A 22515-nucleotide genomic window follows, 5' to 3' on the forward strand; every position below is an offset into this window, starting at 1 on the left:
AATTCCGTATGTGTTAAACTAAAATGTTTAATACTAGAACTATATCTAATGAGTATTTTAATTGTTACTAGCCATCGGCCGAATCGACTATTAATACATGTTTTAGTTTGCATTGATTTTGTTTGTATTCGAACCAATATTTTTGTTTTATAAAAATTAAATGATAGCAATAAATATATGCAATGTAAACATCGCCTGATCATATGTTTGTACAAAGGAAGTTGGCAATGAAAATATACATCTTTTATTTCCCTGATTTATTCTTGATTTTGGCTCTGTCGGCTCTTCATTGTTTGTAAAAGATTGTTCAAATATTTTGGCCACCAGTTCATTGAGAACACATTGATTGTTCAGTGAAACTGGTTTGATTTTAAACCAAAATGCGTATAATACAAAAGACAATAAGCAATCATAGGCATTATTGGTTATGATGCTATGTGAATATTATTTTGGACCTAAAACTGAAATCAAATTAAAGTGAAAACAAAAAGATAAATTAAAGTGTACAAAGTGTCAGCTATTCTTAATATATTGTAAATATGGTCAATAAATAAGTGCTTCAAACTGACATAAACAACTTTATTATATTAATACCAAACGGAGTTATTGCGTGTACCAAAGCTATTACTGTGTACATAAATTTATTATCCACGGACGAACATAAATATTGTCATGTTAATCGCTTAACTGCAGATTAAATTTATTAATTTCTATATTACGAAAACTTTTGAAAATAACTATCTTATTCTCGAGAAAGATCTTGCAGTTCAATATCAACTCTATTTTGTGTTCCACAGTCAGTTGGTAAAATTTGTAGACACAAAAAAAATAGAATTTTAATATCATTCAATATCCAACCTATGAACAAGCAAAACAATAAATAAAAGCTGATGTTAGATATACGTCCCTGAAATATGAAGGCAACGACACAAAAACTCAAAGCAGAAAGAGAAGTCAGAATACATTCTCCAAAAACTACATGTACCTTTCCCCTACATGCAAGTCAAACTTAACATTCCTCGAGAATTAGAAAGTAAGTCTTGAATTAACTTTTAAAAAGACATATATGTTCTACCTCAGGAATAAATTACCTAAACTGTATTTTGCAAATCTTTAAGGAATGTTTGGTCCTCAACGCTCTTCAACTATGTACTTTATTTGGCTTTTTTGACATTTTTGGTTGGATTCGAGCGTCACTATGAGTCTTTTGTAGACGAAACGCTCGTCTGGCGTAAATATAAAATTTCAATCCTTGTATCTTTGATGAGTTTATTTGTTTTACTTCGAATGCAATTCTAAAGTGTTGCGGACAATCATTATATACATATCTCATGTATCTGTGAGAGTCATACTGAAATGATGTAGCATTAACTACTACAACTGTAAAGTTCTTCGTCTCCATCAATTACAAGCCTTACCAACGTTTAATAATTACTGTTTTTTGAACAGCGGACAATACGAAGTATGTTGCTATAAAAACCTAAATGCATACCTTTTCAGAGTACTTCATAACAATTCTATTACAGTAGATGTATACGCCTTACACGTTTTGTTCGCGCATACCTGTCGCAATGTAACTTTTTTATGTCTCTTTCTTGTATATGTATTGACATATTTTCATGTATAGAAATTTTGAAACTTTGTTTTTTTTGTTTACCCGATTCTTTTTTAAACAACTGTGCAGATATCAGGCGGATTTTTTGGTACGCCTAAAAGCACATTTTATTTACATATAGAATATCATTGACGATTGAGTTGTAACAATTAGATGTTCAAATCAAATACGAAACTTAGCAGCATTTAAAAACCAAACGGTCCGAAACATTGTGTTAAATACAGCTAAGGCAATATATAAATCCACTTTTATTTTTTGTCTATCTGATGAGTTAAGCCTTTTTCAACTGATTTTTATAGTTCGTTTTTATGTTGTACTGTTATACCACTGTCCCAGGTTAGGGGGGATCCCGCTAACATGTTTAACCCCGCCACATTATTTATGTATGTGCCTGTCCCATGTCAGGAGCCTGTAATTCAGTGGTTTTCGTTTGTTTATGTGTTACATATTTGTTTTTCGTTCATTTTTTTTACATAAATAAGGCCGTTAGATTTCTCGCTTGAATTGTTTTACATTGTCTTATCGGGGCCTTTTATAGCTAACTATATCCGGTATGGGCTTTGCTCATTGTTGAAGACCGTACGGTGACCTATAATTGTTAATGTTTGTGTCATTTTAGTCTTTTGTGGATAGTTGTCTCATTGGCAATTCATACCACATCTTCTTTTTTATATATGGATTAAAAAAACTTATTGTTTTAATGAACAGTTCTATTCATTTTAATTCATTTTTCTAGTTTGAGATAACAAGGTTATATGTTTTATGTCTGAATTGTTCCCTATTGCTGAAACAAAATCTGCTTTAACCGTTTTGATAAAATCATAAATAACAATAGCTCTTTAAAAAGACAATAAAGAGATATCCCTATCAGCTAAGCAACGCAACATTTATCACTGCTTCGATTAAAGCATTTTGATTGTTCCCTCGGTGCCTTCCTATCTTAACGACATTCTAATTTTATATGTTTTTTTATTTTGTTTATATAAAGACAATGTCTATTACTTTCTAAATTGTTTTTTGTTTCTAATAGTTTATCTTCGAACAGGATTTTTTCATTTCCCTGTGGTTCAAACACATTATAATTGATTTTCAGTAGGAATGTAACACATAATGAAGTTAATCTTTAAATTGAAATTGGGTTTCTGAAACAAATTGTTGTTTAATTTATATGTTCCTGTCAATTTGGTTTCCATGGACGACTTTTTTCATTATTAACTGCTGATGCATGATATAAAAATATTTCATGTAACACATTATACATTCTTGTTTAAGGGACGACTCAAAACAAATCAATGAAGGAAATAAAAAATCTAATTCAACTAGTTTGGGCCATTCATGATAAATAGTTCGGTATTTATGAATAATAGTAAATCGCTGTTCAATAGTCTTAATCGATATAACTCAAACAAATCAAGGTCACAAAACAAAACCGAGAGAACACACCAAGAATAAGATTAAAACAACAAAACAACAGAAACACTGAATTCAGACGATGAGATTATTTTAGTTATCTCAATTGTTTTACAGATTTAAAATATTGTTTTTTATTTCTTATAAGAGGACTTAACAAACAAATGACATTAAGTCACTTTAAGATTGACCATGCTGATACACAATTGTAATATTGTAACCTCTGGTTAATTGAAGAAAAGAAGCATTTGAATATTTTTTTTATTTAAGGAATGACTGTAACATTTTTCTGTCTATGAAGAAATAACATAAAAGATTTGGTGCACACTGAATAACGCGCGTAGCGGGTCATTTAACAGTGTGCACCACATTTTTTATGCTATTTCGAATAGACAGAAAAATATTGCAGTCATTTCTTATAATTTAATTCTAAATTCCATTTTAAACTTGCTTAAAATGTACAATATCATTTTGTAATTACTTTATCAAAGTACTTGATCTTGCTTTTATAATGTCTCCTCTTTAGTATCAATAAGCTATTTTTGGTTTGTTGTTATTTTAAGAAAATAATTATATTACATGTGGTTAAAAATGATATATAATATAATTACAGAACATTACATTTACGGATAAAACAAACTAAATCAAATTCACTCAATATCTGCAAGTGCGCTTTTTACGATCAATATATCAATAAAAGTTTACCAGATAGTGTTTTCGACCTATACCGTCATTACTGATTCCCAAACTAATAGGTATTTTCAATTTGTAAAGGCTTATACAATCTTACATAATCACTATTTCCATAAACGTAATGAGTTCTATCCCTAAACATTGGATCTAACGGTCGTGCATGCCACCGTTATAAATGAATAGTTGTCAGTGTACTATGTCCAGACAACAATCAAAATCAATCATATTGTTTATCAGCGGTTTCGACATGTTATACATTGGAATTTGTTGATGAATTGCACTTCTGGGAATTACTGTATGCATTGAAAGAAAAAGAAAAACCTACACAATTTGAACTTAATTTGTAAACATGGTTCTCTGTAGATTCTATAATAACAACCAAAGAATAAGACTTGGAATAAATGAAAAGCACTAAAATGAAACCTATCAATGACAAATACTCTGATACATTCTTTTTAAAATTGTCAGTTTCTTGGCACATAGTCATTTCATTACAAACCTGTGGGTGATTTTCTGTTTGCATACAAACTTATTTTTGAATGATTGAAATTTATAAATTTATTCGTATTTTGGATTTTGGATCTTATTTTTTTTAAATTTTAGTTTTGTAAATATTCAGATATCTAAATTAAATGTTACTTTCGATTAGATTATTTTTTTGGCACATAATGGTGATATCAAACTTTTATTGGCCATAAGCACTCTATATGGTAAATGAACGAGCGTTTTGACATATTGACGTTATATATTTGTTCATTCTTTTTGTTCAAGTTTTAAGTAGTTTCCATATATCAGTTTCAAACGATGCCTACCAAGATTTCAGAAAGAGCAGTTCTTTAACTTACAGGCATCAACAGCTGTATAGTGCTTTCAGATAACTATTAGAGTGCTGGTTGCCATATTTGTTTTTCTTTCATTGTATTTGTATATAAGGGAGATCGTGTGTATGTCGTTTGAATAATTGTCTTTAAGCAATCAACAACTCCTTACTTTTATATATTAGGATTTATAATCTTCGTATGAAGTCAATACTAAGAAAAAATGACATGAGGATGAAGTCCTAGGTCGATATACTTCTTTAATTCAATAAGTTATCCTCCTCGAATAAGAATTTAATTTCAATTGTAGCACAGTCTTATAATTTCCCATGTTATAAGCGCATTTTAACTTAAAAGACTGATAACTGACGCTTGAGTGCAAAAATGTTAACAGACAATTAAATTACGAAGTTAAAGATCGTTGAGAACCCCAAATTCCGGAATATTTCGCACAATATAGCAACGGTTATCTATTCCTTTAAAATATGGTAGATCACGCTGATCGTTTTGAACGAATCAAATTGTTAATATTTCCAGACTCAATTTTATTTTCCGGATACATTTTTTTCTAACATGTTGTTACAGATAATAAATGTATAAAACAAAGCTTTAAAAAAATGTGAATGACCACATAAATCAAAATTCAATATGGCAAATATTGATTGTGCCAATAGTACACTTATAATAAAAAAAGCATACAGATAACTCATTTTATTTCGTTCTTTCAAATATTTTACTCTGATTTTAAAAAAAAAAAAACCAACACATTTACAATATTTTTACAGCAGTCATTTGCTGTCGCTGTAATTTTTCTTACTTTTCCTTTCTATTTCGCCTTTTTGTTGTTTGTTGATGTTCATTGTTTCTTCCCTGTGGTTATTCTTTTTTTTTAATAAACAAAAAACATTTACAGAAATTAAACCGGCGGTGACATAAGAGGCCTCATATATTGTACATGTATTATATTTGCGAATTTATAAACATATTAGCTATAAAAAAAAAATGTCAAAACAATAGATGGTAAAATAACTTTATTTAAAAAAGATTATTCAAAAGTAAAATATGATTTATTATCTGCACAAGTAACATATTCATTTATTTACACAAGACAACAATACACCAACATATAGTACAGATTAAATATAAACACATGAAAAATGAAATACAAATGTTCGCATCAATGTTATTTTAGGAATAGCTTTCAGGAAAATTATTAAAACTGCCGAAATCAGAAAATATGTGAATAATGCAACCGAATAAAACTTGACTTACTTAAACATTGCATTTTAATAAAATTCTATTCAAATTTGGAGCTTTCACGTAACAATAAAACCCTCAGCTTGAACGTTTTCATTTGTATGACGTCATGATTTGAAAATCATTATTTGAATTTTCGGAACTTTATTTAATTTGGATTTTGGTCAAAAACACTAAACGATCGAGGTAAAAAAAAGTTTAAAACTGATCTTTCCCACAATTGGTACTATATAACCTTATACTTCACTTGAGTTATAGATCAATTCATTTAAAATACATCTCAATTAAAAGCAGAGGTTGGCACGCTTCGTATGCTAAAACATTTCTCCTCAATTATTTGTCAATTTTCCTTTCAAAGGTAACGGAAATAGTGAGTGCAATACAAGATGTCATATCTGGAAAAAAGTAGAAATGTATAAAAAAAAAAAAATAATTAAAAAAAAATATTAACATTTACGGAATAAGACCCCATGAAAGCGTGTCTTCAACAATTAGAAAAAAACGATTGTATTTACGTTGATAGTTATATCAGCTTTAACGTTACAGCATCGTGTTATGAAGTTACGCGCGATGTTCGTACATGTAAGCGTAACATAACGTCGCGAATATTTCGTAACGTTCAAACCAAAACTTCGACTGAAACGTTGGTTTTAAGCATGTGCGACATTCTTGTAAGACTCCGCAAAATCGACGACGCGTTTTAACTACTTATCGAAAATTGATGTACTTTAGATTTTTGAAAAATTAAGAAAACCAACATTTTGAAAAATAATAAAATTCTACCATTATAACAGCTCTGATAAGCAAACAATTGACGTAAATTTGAGTTGAGTTCGTTTTTACGTAAAAAAATGGCGGTGCGACAACCTTGTAAGCCTTTGAAAAATCGCTCATAAATTACCATATATCATTTTTCAGGTATTTGTTTTTAAATTCATAAAATTAAGCAAAATAACATTGATGTAGTAAATACAAATACTAACCTTTTTCCTTTTAGATAAATGTTTTTGATTCTCAAATCTGGAATACCATTTTATGTTCTCCCGTGGGACAGATTTGCCCTTGTAGTATGGAACACTTTATTTTTTCTATGACGTCATCAAAACGTCATAAAAAATGCATAAAAAATGAAGGAACCTCTTTGTTAAATAATGGAAAAAAACGTTTTTCAAAATATTAAATAGTATAGTGGTTACAATAAATGAAAGATGTTACGCGGGACAGCCTAAAAATAGCCGTTTTTCGAAACTGAAGCTTGTCGCATGCAGCATAAAACATAGTTTCAACAAATATTTTTCTTTTTTATTTAAAACAAACCACTTTTGTTCAAAATGCGTACAATAGCAATGAATATGATATCACAAAACAAGATATTTTGGACTTGCATTATGTCAACTACACCGATTTTCCAATGAGGTACGAACATCGCGCGTAACGTCTATACATTGTCAGTACCCTATATTATTGGATATTCACAGTGATTTATAATCGATGATAAATACAATTCATATTATACTTTATTTCTCCATACCATAGGGAAAAGATAAACAAATTTTGTTTTACACAAGAAAACTTACCATTCAGTCGCACAAGTAGCCCTACTGTTAAAGAAAGGAATACGATTTTTTTTTCCAGGACACGTGAGAAATGTGCCAACCAATGAAAGAAAAGATTTAGCTATAAAAATGACACCACAGTTTAAATATGCCCCTTCACCCCCCCCCCCCCCCCCAAAAAAAAAAAACACCACCCAAAACAATTAAAATAAAATAAAATCCGATGTCGACGAAAGTAGTTTATGACTTGAAAAACAAATGCAGTTGATACCATCAGATGGTCGTAAAGCTGAAGCATACAAAAAAAGAACCATAGTCATTAGAATTAACAATAAGATAAAAGGATATAATTTGAACATACAAGTACTTAACAAAAGATCAACGTTTAATGCACACACTAATTCTAATAAGAAATAAACACACAAATTGAGGTATTACTTCGAAAAATTAAACAAGATTAAATCAAAATTGTAGTTTGCAATAAAAGAAAACGAAAATATTCCACAGGGACAATCACAATAATAAGTCAAAACTAACAACAACGTAATAACATAGACAAAACAAAAACGACCAAAAACACAAACAACAGTATGCAAAACACAACATAGAAAACACTGATTTATTATGTTTTCCGGCACATTTATACTACAGAACTACAGATTCAGGTAGGTAATAAAGCTAATGGGAAGTCAGTACAAAGACAGATAGTTCGATGTTTACTTCACAAATGAACGAGTATTATTCAAATAATCCGTTAATCACAACAAACGTGTTTCAATGTTGTTGGTTTTTTTTTTTTAATCATGAAATTTTAATAAACTAGCGAGCAATTACATTTCTTTCAAGATATTTTGATTTTTTTAGGTATCCAATTGATATACTTTGGAATACTTTCAGTCAAATTGGCTTGATGAAAAACCTGACGAAAACGTATCCAATCGTTACTCTAAACTTTTTATAAATTATGACCTATTTTCCCATACGATCCAGGTTCACATCAAAACACTCGCAACGATACAAAAAAGTAAAAGGCTTCAGATTAATAACATCATTATATAATAATGATTGGTAAAATATTGAGACTATGTTTTTTAAATATTCACATATCAGCAATATCTTAATTCCCAATGATTGTCGGCCTTAAAGAAACACACATCAACGATATAGTCTACCAGTAAACTAGTAGTATCATCGCTATTGCTGTAGATAAAACAGTTAGAATAGTTACAACTATGAACATGGTTCGATCTAATCGGTCGGCAAAGGTACTACTAGACGTGTGACATTGACAGGAATGAGTACGTCTTTTAAATTTCTTCCTTAGAGATTTACAACATGAATCTTTTTCCTCTACACTGAAGTTTTCAGAGGAGTCAGCTATATCCATATAGTCATCAAGAAGTCTTTCAGTGGAAGGTTTTATTCCATTCTTGCTTAAACTTTTATTGCGGTTATTATTTTCTGGTCGATTGATACGATAAAGCCTAGAAGTATGAATTTCATTCGTGCGATCTGGATATCGATTTCCTCGACTTCTATTCCGATGATGAAAATACAAGACAAGTACAGTTGATGCAACAGAAAGTCCGCTTAGTGACAATAACATGGTAAGGTAGACAGCTGAAAAGAAACGTAGAGTGTTGTTATTAGATGTATGATGTATTTTTAGGTGTATTGATGAATTATAGATACAGTGTGTTTGTATACAATATAAACTTTGAAATACGCTTAAAATTATTCGTTATTCTCATTTGATGTAAAATGACGATTGCTATACACATGGTATAATCAAACTCATTTGAGTAGGAAGAAGGTCATGTCGCTACTTCTAAAATTCTAAAACAGAATAGTATTGAAATACTAATATCAAGTTTTTGACAATATATTGACCATTTAGAATAAGTTATTATTGTCGCATATGGAGAAATGAACACTGAAATTTTCCTATACATGTAAGGTGAATCAATACATATGATTTGTCTCAAGTTGAAGACATATTGATAGCCTTTAACTATCTCTTCTTATTTAATAGATATTGAAACTGTTAACATGGCGTCGGAAATTACTTGGTATTCAAACCCTTTGTATTCAAATCATGTTTAAAATGGTAATGATGAATTTGCTTTTCCTCATTTTGTTTCTTTTTGAGTGTTCATACTACAGCTTATGATTGATCAAGTGCTCTTATTCTTGGACATATCTGTGTTAAGGAAGATGTATGATGGTCAGTCACCTTTGTGATAAATAGCCCTTGTATTAGCATTTCTGTTTTGCACTATTGATCCCTATTTGGCCTTTGTCCGTATTAAGATCAAGTGTAAATGAGTTTATTGGAGTGTAAATTTGAAATAATGTCTTTTGTATGTCTGGTTGGGTAGTCATTTGATACGCTGTCCTGACTGGTAATTGATTCTATATGATTATACTAAGTAATTTTATTTATCTATCTATGTAATGTAATACTTACCGAGTATGGAAACACTATTAGATGTCTTTGGCATCACCTCATTAACAACACTCATAAAAACAGTGAAGGACAGTAATACTGTTACAGCTAATGTCATTTTCTCACCCGTGCTTGTCGGTAGTAGAAACACTAACACATTTAACAAGGACAACATTGATATTGGAAGTATAGTGGATATGATATAGTAAACCGGCCTTCTACGCAATCGCAATACAGCTTCAGCTCCAGGAAGAATTTCCCCATGATTGTACGAGCCGTCATCAGGTGAAAATGCTGAAACAGAAGTAGAGGCTAAGTCCCACTCTCCATTGGGGTAATAATTCGTTACATCAACAGTATTTCTTTCAACAACAACGTTCAATGATCTGTTCGTGTGCATCCATGACATGACACGTATTCCACAGAACTGGTGATCAAAGGGATATTTTGCTATATCAACCTCGCATATCGTTTGCATCACAACTCCTGGCTCCCAGATCATGAGACCTGTATAATCAAGGTTGATATACATTCCATCAATACCCAATTCCCTGTATCCATAAGCCCTGAAAAAGGAGACAGACATTCAAACTGAAGCAAAAATTAGAACTAGGCATACACTAAAATGAAATTAGAGCATTTCGTAGTAAAAACACCCGTATCAGATAAATTTAAATTAGAACAACGGTGATTTAAAACAAAAGAAAAGTTAAAAAAAAGAAGGAAGAACAGATTTTCATAAAACTTGTTTATTAGAGTTTAAAGAATAAATAACATTACCACTGTTTTCATACTGATCAGCATTTAATATGTAACTATTTTTAAAACAATGTAAGAATAATGCTTGCCGGACAATGGAAACCCACGAAATTAGACTTCATAAATGCTTCAGGTAGGTTTAAGGCATTCTCGGCTTGTTATTCAATTGAATGTGATTTCTTTCAAATGTCAACAACCAGCCTCTAGAATTTTTTGTATCTTTTGAAAAAATATTTTAAGTAGTTGTTAATGTTGAAACGTATTGTCTGAAACAATTGATACGTTTCATACAACGCCATAGTTTCCTATTGTTACCTTTCAATATTCCAAATCATCAGATGAGAAAAGTATTGAAGCTGTTACATTGCTAAACGTACGAACAAAAATCAAATGATCGAACTGTAATTGGTTCACTTTCTCTGACATGTGAGCACAATATTCAAAAAAGGAAACATTTTAAAAGGGTTAAGTCTTTGAGTGTTGTATAGCACATACTGTTTGCATGCATCCGTAAAGGATTTATATAACGATACTCATAGACTTATTGTATTTAAGATTAAAATTTATAAAAGTCAATAAAGTATGTTACATAAATTCACCAAAACAAATATTGTTTATGCTTAAAGTTTGTGATTTCAGGACCTTTTATAGCTGACTATATATGCTGTATGGGTTTTGCTTATTGTTGATGGCCTTATGATGACCCTCTGGCTGTTAATTTCTGCGTCTTTTGGTCTTTTGAGTAGAATTGATTCAATATCAATCATACCACATTTTCTTTTTTATATTTAATTGAAAAACATGCTTGAGATATCTTTCAACATCATCCTTGGTGTTTACACGTGATGCAACAGGAGGGTTTAAAAAAACGCAGATGTGGTATGTTTACAAAAATGTATACACCTGGTATGAAACAAAGTACGTAAAGGTTCACAAAAATAACTATTGCCGTTCTTTATCCTTAGACTTACGTATTTTCTACGAGTAAATCAGGTGTCCAGACGTCATTACGTGAGACAAGTATTTCCGTCAGGTTATTGTATTGACTTTTATTCCAGTGCAAGAATTGGTCTTTCCATGCCTGAAATAAGTATTATATATTTATTACTGGGTATAATAAACATGATATTTCCGACAGTTTGATTCACATGGCATAGGACTATCAATTAAAGCAGTAAAATTGTCGGGACAGACACCACCTGAGCCCAATTAGGCTGAAATATATACTCGTAGGAAAGACAAATTTGGCAGGTCTTTGATGTCTTTTGGTTTATGGCATGGCTTATGGAATCCAAATCGTACCATTGTGTAACTTTTGGTCGATGAAGGTAGTCAAACTGGTTGAAAAATTAACTGGTTTTTTTCATTCAAAATAGATGTGATGTATTGAATCTCTTTTCGTTAATCTCAACCGGCAATTGGAAGTTAAACATTTTAAAGGCTTTCATTTTAAATGTACGGATTTCTATCAAGTTATTTATTTTGTCGATGAGAAATAATTGTATTTTCGTTGATATTTGATTTCGTGTTTTAACCAATTTTTTAACATCCATTTTGCAAATTTAAAATGTGTTGAATATTTGATTTCTTGGTTTACTTATACCTAGGAAATCATTAAAACTGGTGAATCATGAATAATAATGAATACAAAGTAATTAAAAAAGAATTAATTATTCGTCGATTAGACATACAAATTCAACAGGTACATGTAGTAAGATGTTGTCAACAGAGTGTTAAATATAAGTATACGATAAAATGCAAAAATTACAGACTGTACAGCCTTAATGTGCTTTGACTCAATTTTATACATTGGACAGTATAAATAAACCACACAATTATTTTACAAAAATAGGATTAAGTCCCTTTTAAAACCCTTGTTTTGTGGTCAGAAATAGTTCTTTAGTTTTGCATTTGATCATAACAGTTGCTTCTATATTACAACATATCAAAAACTTGCGCGAAATACCTTTTTGAAGGAAAAAATTTGAATGGTAATTATATCATACTGTAGTGACATAAAAGCCAAAATACCACTGTTGGCTTCAATCTGAATCAAATGTCATACTAGACAGAAAGTAATCGTCATTCTCTTCACTAAACGATTAAATATTTCCAATTGTAACTTTGTCTCTTTTAAACGACGATGTTACTGCAACTTATGTTTATGATGCAAGTGTTTCAAAACTTGACTCTGTATGGCTAAATATGATGAAATTATAATATTGCAAACGGAATTTTATCTAGGCGTTGTGTATAGCAAATGACTAATAGTTAAATCCATCTCATATCTGCACTTATTCAGAATTTATATAAATAAAATTTATCGTGTTTATAAATAAAAATTTTGATTGGGAGCATTTTTTGATATAATGATCTTAAAATTGTCTCTAAATAAAGGCAACAGTAGTATACCGCTGTTCAAAACTCATAAATCCATGGACAAAAAACAAAATCGGGGTAACAAACCAAAACCGAGCGAAACGCATTAAATATAAGAGGAGAACAAAGATTAAAATTGTCTCTAACCATATAATGTTGATGTGATGAATCTTTTGTAGAAATAATCCTATCATAGACATGCAACATAATGAAAGTTTTGCATACATGATTTATTTAAGAGTCTAAATCAATGTAATCAAAACCGAACCTTATCATCAACAACAATATATATGTAACGGACAGTATACAATTACTATAAAACCGTAATCCATTTGATGCAATATTAGATTTTTGGATGAGTAGTTTTAAACGCTTAATTGTCATACACTCAAGCTATTAGTTTATCACAAAGACTGTTATCTCATCCCTATTGTCAACTTCACGACTGAAGTACAAAGAAGCGTTATTGATGCACTCTGAGGTGGTTTTTAACCCACTATACATTTCCTTTCGATAATTCTAAGATTGGATGAAATGTCTTATGTCTAGAGATAACATATATCGTATGATTCATAGTATTAAGAATATCATTGTAGACCCCTCTATTGTTGGAAATAAGCAAAATCAAAGAGGTAGTAAGTTCAAATGGGTATTGTCGTGTTCTTGTTTGAGAAACAAAACGCACATATAAAGAGGCTTAAATATTTTTCTTCAACAACAAACAGTTTGTTTATGACATATCATTTTAAGTCTAGACATTGTGCATTAGTTTAATTAAAACTGTTAAAAAGAAACATACAAATAAAACTTAAAGTATGATAACGATGCTCATTTAACGTCATAGGTTCAGGTTTAGACAATAAAAACGAGAAATAATCAAGTATCTTCTTGTATTTACCTTCTATCAACTAGTTGTACCTTTGTTTCTGAATTGATTCATTTGACAGTTTGCTTAGAAAATTATTTTTTTAACATTAGATTATGCTTTAATGTTGAATCTTTTATTCCATTAGCGGTTAAGTTATAACAGACGAAGAACACATCTGTAATAAGGTGACACAATGATAACCCGATTAGAATATTATCACCTGACCGTAAACTACCATATATAACAGCACGTATAACCAAATTAATTTTGTAACTCATTTCCTTATTTTATAACATAAGATAATTTTAATGACAACAGTAGATAGCAGACCCTTCGATTTATCTTAATCTCTGACTATAAAACTAATTGCATAAATATATAAAATGTATTACAATACTTGAAACAGTAGTTGCATTGGTTATATTGGGGGAAAAGGAGGGGGGGGGGGGGTTGGAACCACGAAAAATCCCAAGCTTATGATTTGTATGACTGACGCATATTTTGTAAACAACGACAAACCAGGAACATTCGAATTAATAAAGTCAAGAGGCCCTCTAAAGATAGAACCGAGTAAATGAATTAAATTCATTGTTTTTGTTCCTTTCATACGGGATTAATTGGAAATTAGTCAATCTGTCTGTGTGTTCGTCCGTTAGTTTATCCTTTTGTTCAAATCATAAGCCAAATTAAAGATTTAATCTTGATAACGCGCTACACAATAAATAAGTAGTAAATCTCAAATAACTTATCATTTTTATAATTTCATTATCATTCTTATCACAATTATTGGTGAGTCTTGTGTAGACGAAACGCACGTCTGGCGTACTTAATTATAATCTTGGTACCTTTGATAACTATTTACACCACTGGGTCGATGCCACTGCTGGTGGACGTTTCGTCCACGAGTGTATCACCGGTTCAGTGGTTCGGTGTTGACATGACTATCAATAATGGGGTTATTTTTATAAATTTCCTGTTTACTTTAACTTTTCGAAAAACTAAGGATTTTCTTATCCCAGGCATAGATTATCTTAGCCGTATTTGGCATAACCTTTTGGAATTTTGCATTCTCAATGCTCTTCAACTTTGTACTTGTTTGGCTTTATAAATATTTTGATATGAACGTAACTGATGAGTCTTGTGTAGACTTATTGCGCGTACTAATTTATAATTCTTATACCTATTACTGATTAATTTTATTAATTGTTTTAGTAGTCGCAGAAGAAGTCTTTATGTTTTCGGACTTATCATTTGAGAAAAAAAATAGGATATATACAGCCATGCGCATACTGCAGATACTAATTAATGAAAGTTACCAGAGGAGCATTCAAACTCAGAGATTGAAATAAACTGACAACGCAATGGATAAAAAGAAAAAGACAAACAACTAAATAATAGTACACAAGACGTAACATAGAAAACTAAAGTCTAAGCAAGACGAACCCATCAAATTATAGGGTGATTTCAGGTACACCGTACTTCTATCTTAACATTTTTACTATATCACATTTGTCTCAGATTGCAATACATAAATCAATGATACTTAATTCAAATTTGTAATAGAAAAACTGGTTTGTAGCACTGTATTGGTTGACTGATAATAACATACTGTGCATCAAAAATCCTGACGTAGGATCTATGGATAAGTAATTGATCTTTGACGTTGTTTGAAGTAAAATATGTTTTTGAGTCTAATTACATCTAAAACAAGAGATATGTTCAGGAAGAACTAAGATTTACAACGGCAGAAATATTTTTATCTGATTATATGGTCAAATTACACGATTATAAATCTTGTGTCAAATTTTACAAATCATTGAAAATTTAATGATAGCTTTGAAACGGAATGTTGCAAACCTGATTATTATTCATCGTCATTGCGCTATAAATCTAGAAAGAAACGTTACACTTGAGGGGAACAAATGTATTAGTGTTATAATTTACTGCAAGAAGTTTATATGTCTACATGTTAAACGCTTATTCAATCATACTCCATCTTGGAATTCTCTTTTAGACATTTTTATGCTACTTTTATTGTCTTTTACGTCTTAACTTATTAGATTACACTTTCTACTGTTTCAAGTCGATGTCTTATTAGAATAAATGCTTTCGCTTTGTTCTTAGCAACACTTGACGCTGGAATTATATTATTTAAATCAAATGATATTAATGTTACACTTCTGTTTTAAATGGTAATCTCGTGAAAGATTAACAGATATTTTAAAAATGCATTCGTCGGATTAACAAAAGCTACTTAAGCCTTATAATACTTGATTCAAAGTAGCAAAAAATATAGATCGCACAAACTAGTCCATATTGATGGTATATTTTCCTAATCAACTATTGTTTTGAAAGATATTTATAATAACTTATGATAGTGTAATAACATTATTCAAACATAAGAAACAAATGTTACCGTCGCAAAAAAACAAGAATAAGCACTTACATTGATATACTTAGATGTGTCTGTTTGTTTGGTTGTCAATAATATTTGAAATTTATGCGACTGTCTTTTAAATTAGAGGTTTGGATAGTTATAAAACCGGTTTTATCTACCGTTTTCTACGACAGACTCCCGAATCAAGAAGATGAAAGTTGTTATGCATTTGTTTGGATGTATTTGAGCTTGTGATTTTGCCTCTTGATAACAGACTTTCCATTTTGAATTTTCCTCTGAGTTCGGTATTTTTGTTATTTAATTTTTAAATCAAAGATGTACTTGAACAGTTCAGAAACCTCGTTTAATTCCATAGACTTGCACTAGTACCCATTATAGTAAAATATATTCATGACTTACGATTCTCAGCCACGTATTGGATGACAAGACTTGATTTTTTAGATCCTGAAATAGAATAATATGTAAAAGTAATAATAAATTTCTGACAAACTGTATTACAGTCTTAAGGCTTCAATCTTAACGTACTAATGAAACGTCAGTCACTGAAGTTTGGTAACAATTTCTATCAATACAAATGAAATTAGTATGTGACATGGCGAAGGATAATATATCCACTGGAATTTGAAGAGATGAAAGAAATACGATATAACGAAGTAGTTTCTAACTCACTGGAAAGTTTTTATCAATTAGATAGTCCGCGTAAACATAACAAGTCGAGAGACGGAAAACACATGTGGAAGTTGAAAGTCTTCCAATGATTTAAGTTTCAGGATACGAAATACTGATGGGTGATGTCTAATAAGTTATTTGTCATATTAAGATTTACAGCATAGCCTATGAGAAATTAACATATAAGATGTATACAAATCTACCTTTAGATTTTTTCTCTTCTTTATAGTTTATAAAGGCAAAAAAATCATGACGTTAGATCTAAAGATAAGTAATTGATCTTTGTCGTTATTTGATGTAAAATATGTTTTTTGTGTGTAATTTTTTAAGATAGGGTGATGAGTATTCTAATTTGTTATTTGTCGCGATGCCAAACATGACAGAAGAACTATGTGTCAACACCTCAAATCAGTGAATCAGTGTTTTTTTCAACAAGTAATAGTTATCAAAGGTACCAGGATTATAATTTAATACGCCAGACGCGAGTTTCGTCCATAAAACTATATAAATTTGTTTTCTTCCCGGTATTACAAACATCATGCCCAAAGAACCACTTTATGTACCGAATGTTATTGTTATATCGCATGGCCGATTGATTGATTGATTGATGTTTTATTTTCTTCAAATAAAAAAGGTTGTATTAATTGGTTAGAAGATAGTTCCAGTCTTATCTGGGTTAACTATTAGAAGTTTTTAAACTGCTGTTCAATAAATTAATAAACTTGATATATGTTTAAGTGGACGATTATTTTTAAAGATATTTTTTTTTCATTTTTCATTTTGTTTTTATTATGATATGAACAAAATATTAATCTATTTGTTGTGTCTAGGTTTTTATTCCATTATTTATCTGCTTTAAACAAATATCAACAAAAACGTAATGCATTGAAATTATCATTCAGTTATTATGAGATTTTTAAAAACAACAGCATATCAACAATACAGAGTCCTTAATTCAAATTGCCTAATTCAATGAAATTTGTGACCGTCCTAACCTGATCTCCAACGTATTGATAACGATAAGACTAAGTTAACTGTGCCAAATAATAAGTAAACATATGAAACAACAACATTATATGTGAGATATATACCATTACATTGCTACTCTTATTTTGAACTTGTTCTTTTAAAAAGTAAATTCACAAAAACTCCGTGGAAAATTTAAAAACAAAGTCCCTTATCTAATGGCTAAATCAAAAGCTCAAACACATCAAACAAATGGATAACAACTGTATTATTCCTGACTTGGTACTGAAGTTTTTGCCAACTATCCATGCAACTTCGAGTTTGTTTTCGAATGCACTTTATTGAATTTTAAAAGATTAAATCCCTTCGACTTATTTTGAATTGGTCATAAGGGCGGGTTGTCGTTTTGACTACTATACATATATTTCGCCTAATCAGAAATATAATATATTTTTACCAAATCATGTATCATTATAATAAAGAATGATATGTTGACTTGAACAGCATCATGTTGATTATTGACAGGACGTATACTTTTCCTGTAGTCTTTAAAGAGGTTATCCTGAAGTCTGGCGACATCATCTGCAGAAGCTGTTTGGCAAAAAGTTGGCACTGAAAATACATCAATTACAATTATACATGGTAAAACATTGCTTTGTTTTTATCCAGTCTCTCTTTTACATCGATGTTATTGCATTTGTGAGAGTGTAGATAGTGAAATAATTATATGATATATGTTATAAATAAACTCATCATTGATACCAGGATTATCACTGTATACGCGAGACGCGTTTTTCCTTTAATAATTAGACTTACCAGTAACGTTTGAATAACACAAATAAAAAAGGTCAAATAAGAACATTGTTGAAGAAAATTGAGATCATAAACACCAAAAGGTTTTACTAAATTCACCTGGGTATATATTCCTTGGTATAAGAGAGATATAAAGAAACGAACATTTAAAAAAACAAATTTAAGGAATGTATATATGTTGACATATAAGTTAGAATTTCCTTTTGGATTTTTATTTTTTTCTCAATCGATTTATGACCTTTGAACAGCGGTATACATTGTACTGTTGTTGTCTTTATTTATTTGGTATCGTTTGCATATCTTTGATTAAATTGATGTTTGCAACATGGTATGATTTTTCATTCGGTAATTAACCTTTCTTTTTTGCATGCACATTCAAAGTAAACATTATGGCCAAATCCCGAATAGTGCAAAACACTCATCATACCTGCCGTTACAAACAGGGTTAGAGTTAGTTCTACAAAGGTGTCGTTTTTGTTTGCAAAGAAGTATGTTTACTAATATATAGAAATGTAAAGTAAAACGGTTAGATTACATTTATTAGAGGCACTTCTGTGGTTGACGTAAACTTTGTGGATGGATATATCTAAGATGATTTAAAACAGATAAAAGTTTAAACCCTCTATTATCTAATTTCTTAAATGATAAGGCATTACGTGTGCTAGGTATTTGCGTCAAAATTGAATGCCGGAAGATGCAAGATACAAGTTCAGGAAGAGGCCTTTCAAAATATACAATCATCAAACTTGAACCTGCAACCAACTTTCAAATAAACGCTGATTGGAATTTTGATAACTACTTGCATATTCGTGAAATGACTGCATCATAAATACTTCGTTGCATATCATTAAATAATATGAAGAATATTTTGATACATCTGACTAATAAGCGCTGCAATGTTGACATAAACTATTCAAAGTTCTGCAGACGTATTATTCCTAATACTATTGTTACAACCGTTTAGAAGAAAGGAAAGTTTCATAGAAAATACGACTTCACAGATACAAATTGGTTAATTTGTGATTGAGTACCAAAACAGCCATATTTATGACTTAATATTGTTTGCAACCTATATTCATAAATCAGTTTTTCTGTCCTGGTTTTCTGTAATTAATAATAAGTTGGTATTATAAATCATTTGTCAAATATAAACGTCATTAAGGCAACGTGCCTTTTTGGTATTCTGTCGTTTTACATTGTTACTGGAATTTTGAAAGTTTCGACAAAATCAATTTATTTATACATGTTAATGAATTTTGTCAAACAAAATTGAATAGTTGTATGGATTTTTTTTTTAATTTTGTTAATCTTAATTCCAAATTTCGAAACTTAAAAACCATTCACGGATTCTGTGTAAGGTGTAAATCGGTTAACCCCATTCCTACAGTCGGTGATAGTTTTTCCATGCCGGAAAATAGAGACCTTTAGTTCTTAAACTCTAAATGCGTTCCGGAAACGTGAAACATCTTGAAATTTTAGTTTATCAAGCGAATACAGTACATTTCAGAAACTTTGCATTTCGCTAGTTTAGTAAGGATAGTAAGCAAATTCAGTATGTATTAATAAGCACAATTCCAGACTTCTTTTTCTTCTTCAGTTGGTCATAAGTTATATCGGCGAATAAATTCCTAATACATTCTACTCGAGTAAGCTATTGTGTACACACCGTATAATGTATAACTATATACAAATTTCAAGTGTATGAAATGTATCTAACAACTATAATGATATCAGTATTATAGATAATGTTTTAACTGTTCTCATAAAATTACCACATGAATGGTTAGACTACATGATATATTGTTGGTTGCGTTCGTTGAGTTTCCTGTTGTGTCATTCTCGACCTTTAATATTTTTTATAACACTCAAAACAAACAAAAAATTTCAATGAAAGTTCTGACTATGAATATGCAGTTCAAAATGCAAAGTTTACTGCCACTAGAAACAAACTGCAATGACTAATTCATTTTGAAAAACACATCGTTTATTTGTTTTTGTTTTTTTTCTTTCTATGGATATAAAGGTCAATATTCAAATGTGAATTTTGATTTAAAGTCGATATTCAATGTGTGAAACATATTTCAACCAATTTATACATGTCGTAGACAGAGTAAACTACTTACTGAACTATGACATCCATATTAAAAAATATAAAATGCAATAACGGTAAACAATTTTTTGTTAGGATTTTAAATTCAGTTCAGTTCTATTACATAGAGCAAAAGTCGCGTGGCATTATTCTCTTGATATTCTGATGAAAGTATATCCTACGTTATTTTTTTTGCGGTTAAACGCTGATGAAGACTCAACAAATTAATGTGAAAAATGGATAAGATAATTATATACAAGTGAGCGGTCCAACTAGCTGTACAACAAGCTTTGATCCAACATTTTCTATATGATTTCTCTTGAATCCAGTATTTTTGTGATTTACTTTTTTAACATTTGTAAAAAAAAAAGTAATTTTGGAAAATCTTTGACTATGTTAAATACATTAAACTATTTCCGTATTTTTATTCAATTTGTTTCGAGGAACTATGTATAGAAGCGATAACAAACAAAACACATCACAAGAGTCAGGAAAAAGATTTGTTAAACACGTATGTGATTTGAACACCGGTATACTACTGTTGCCTTTATGTAAACAACATTCAGGGAACCTCAATATAATGCAATGTGATCGGTTTCACTGTGTGATAAATGTTGATAATAAATAAACTCATCATAAATACCAGGACCAAATATTATATACGCCAGACGCGCGTTTCGTCTACAAAAGACTCATCAGTGACGCTCGAATGTAAGTGCTATCGAAAGTTTAAGCTCTTGTTTCCATTTTTTTTAAAGTAAGAAAATCAAAATTATAGATTGCTGCGACCGTACACAAATGCGGACATTGACTCTGAAGAATTTCTAGTTCATATAACTATTACACATATTGCTGAAAATAAAAAAAAATGCCTGCAGAACAAACCTTATCAGCACAAAAATTGACAACGAAAGACTACAAATGCTGTTATAACGAGCAAGTTGAAAATTAACTAACAAACATGTCGAATATCAAATCACCCATGAGCAAAGACCATTATAAAATATTTTTCCATTCGAATAAGTTTTAAAGTATTGTCATAGAAGCGTTTCTTTTTAATTGATATTTTGCAGTTTCTTCTATGCTATGAAATAGCATTTTTATCTCTCGATAACTTTTTTTCATTTAAAAAAAAAAAAAAAAGACTCACATTCCATATGGAATCATTTTTTTCCATATATAATGGATCAATGCTTGAAAAAGGAATACAGGACAACTAATATACATAATTCAACGACTCTAAAGAAATTTCGGATAAAAACTTTCGTCGTTAGTCACACGAGTTATCTCCCTTACCTAGAAGGGACACTATGGTACACAACAGAGCAATCACAACGTATGGTATATCACGAGTCCTAACACGTATGCAAGTATTATATCTAAGCTTCAAAGAAATTATCAGACTGACTCCAATCCAAAAGCTTGGTACCCTTCTCATAGTTTAACGGGCCTTTCCAGGGCCTTTCAAAGGTTTTGGCTATACATTTTGGACTTTTTGGATTGTATCTCTTCATCTTTTATATAAGCTTTGGATTTCAAATATTTTGGCCACGAGAATCACTGAAGAGACGTATTGTCAAAATAAGCAATTGGTGCAGGAAAATTGGTATGGTTAATGTTATTTATCCTCTATTACAGTTTCAGACATGTGGAGAGTGTACAAAATAAAAGTTAAGTTTATATCTGGAAAAGAATTCGCTTCACACCAAACATTTAACCAACTAAGCAAACAAATCTGTGTCAAATTTGCTTTTATTGGTAACCAGTTGGTATCAAGTA

At 30.4% G+C, this 22515-nt stretch overlaps 1 protein-coding gene across 1 annotated transcript; it reads right to left on the reverse strand.

The window, feature by feature from the left end:
- Positions 1–8517: 8517 nt before the first annotated feature.
- Positions 8518–21893, reverse strand: LOC134723003 (neuronal acetylcholine receptor subunit alpha-2-like). Its single transcript, XM_063586633.1, has 6 exons — positions 21887–21893; positions 18292–18446; positions 16599–16643; positions 11526–11635; positions 9817–10361; positions 8518–8969 (listed from the first exon to the last, which is right to left on the reverse strand). The coding sequence occupies exons 1-6, from the start codon at positions 21891–21893 to the stop codon at positions 8518–8520; spliced, it is 1314 nt and encodes a 437-aa protein (XP_063442703.1).
- Between the last annotated feature and the right edge of the window lie 622 nt (positions 21894–22515).

Source organism: Mytilus trossulus, chromosome 6, assembly GCF_036588685.1.
Source record: "Mytilus trossulus isolate FHL-02 chromosome 6, PNRI_Mtr1.1.1.hap1, whole genome shotgun sequence".
NCBI lineage: Eukaryota > Metazoa > Mollusca > Bivalvia > Mytilida > Mytilidae > Mytilus > Mytilus trossulus.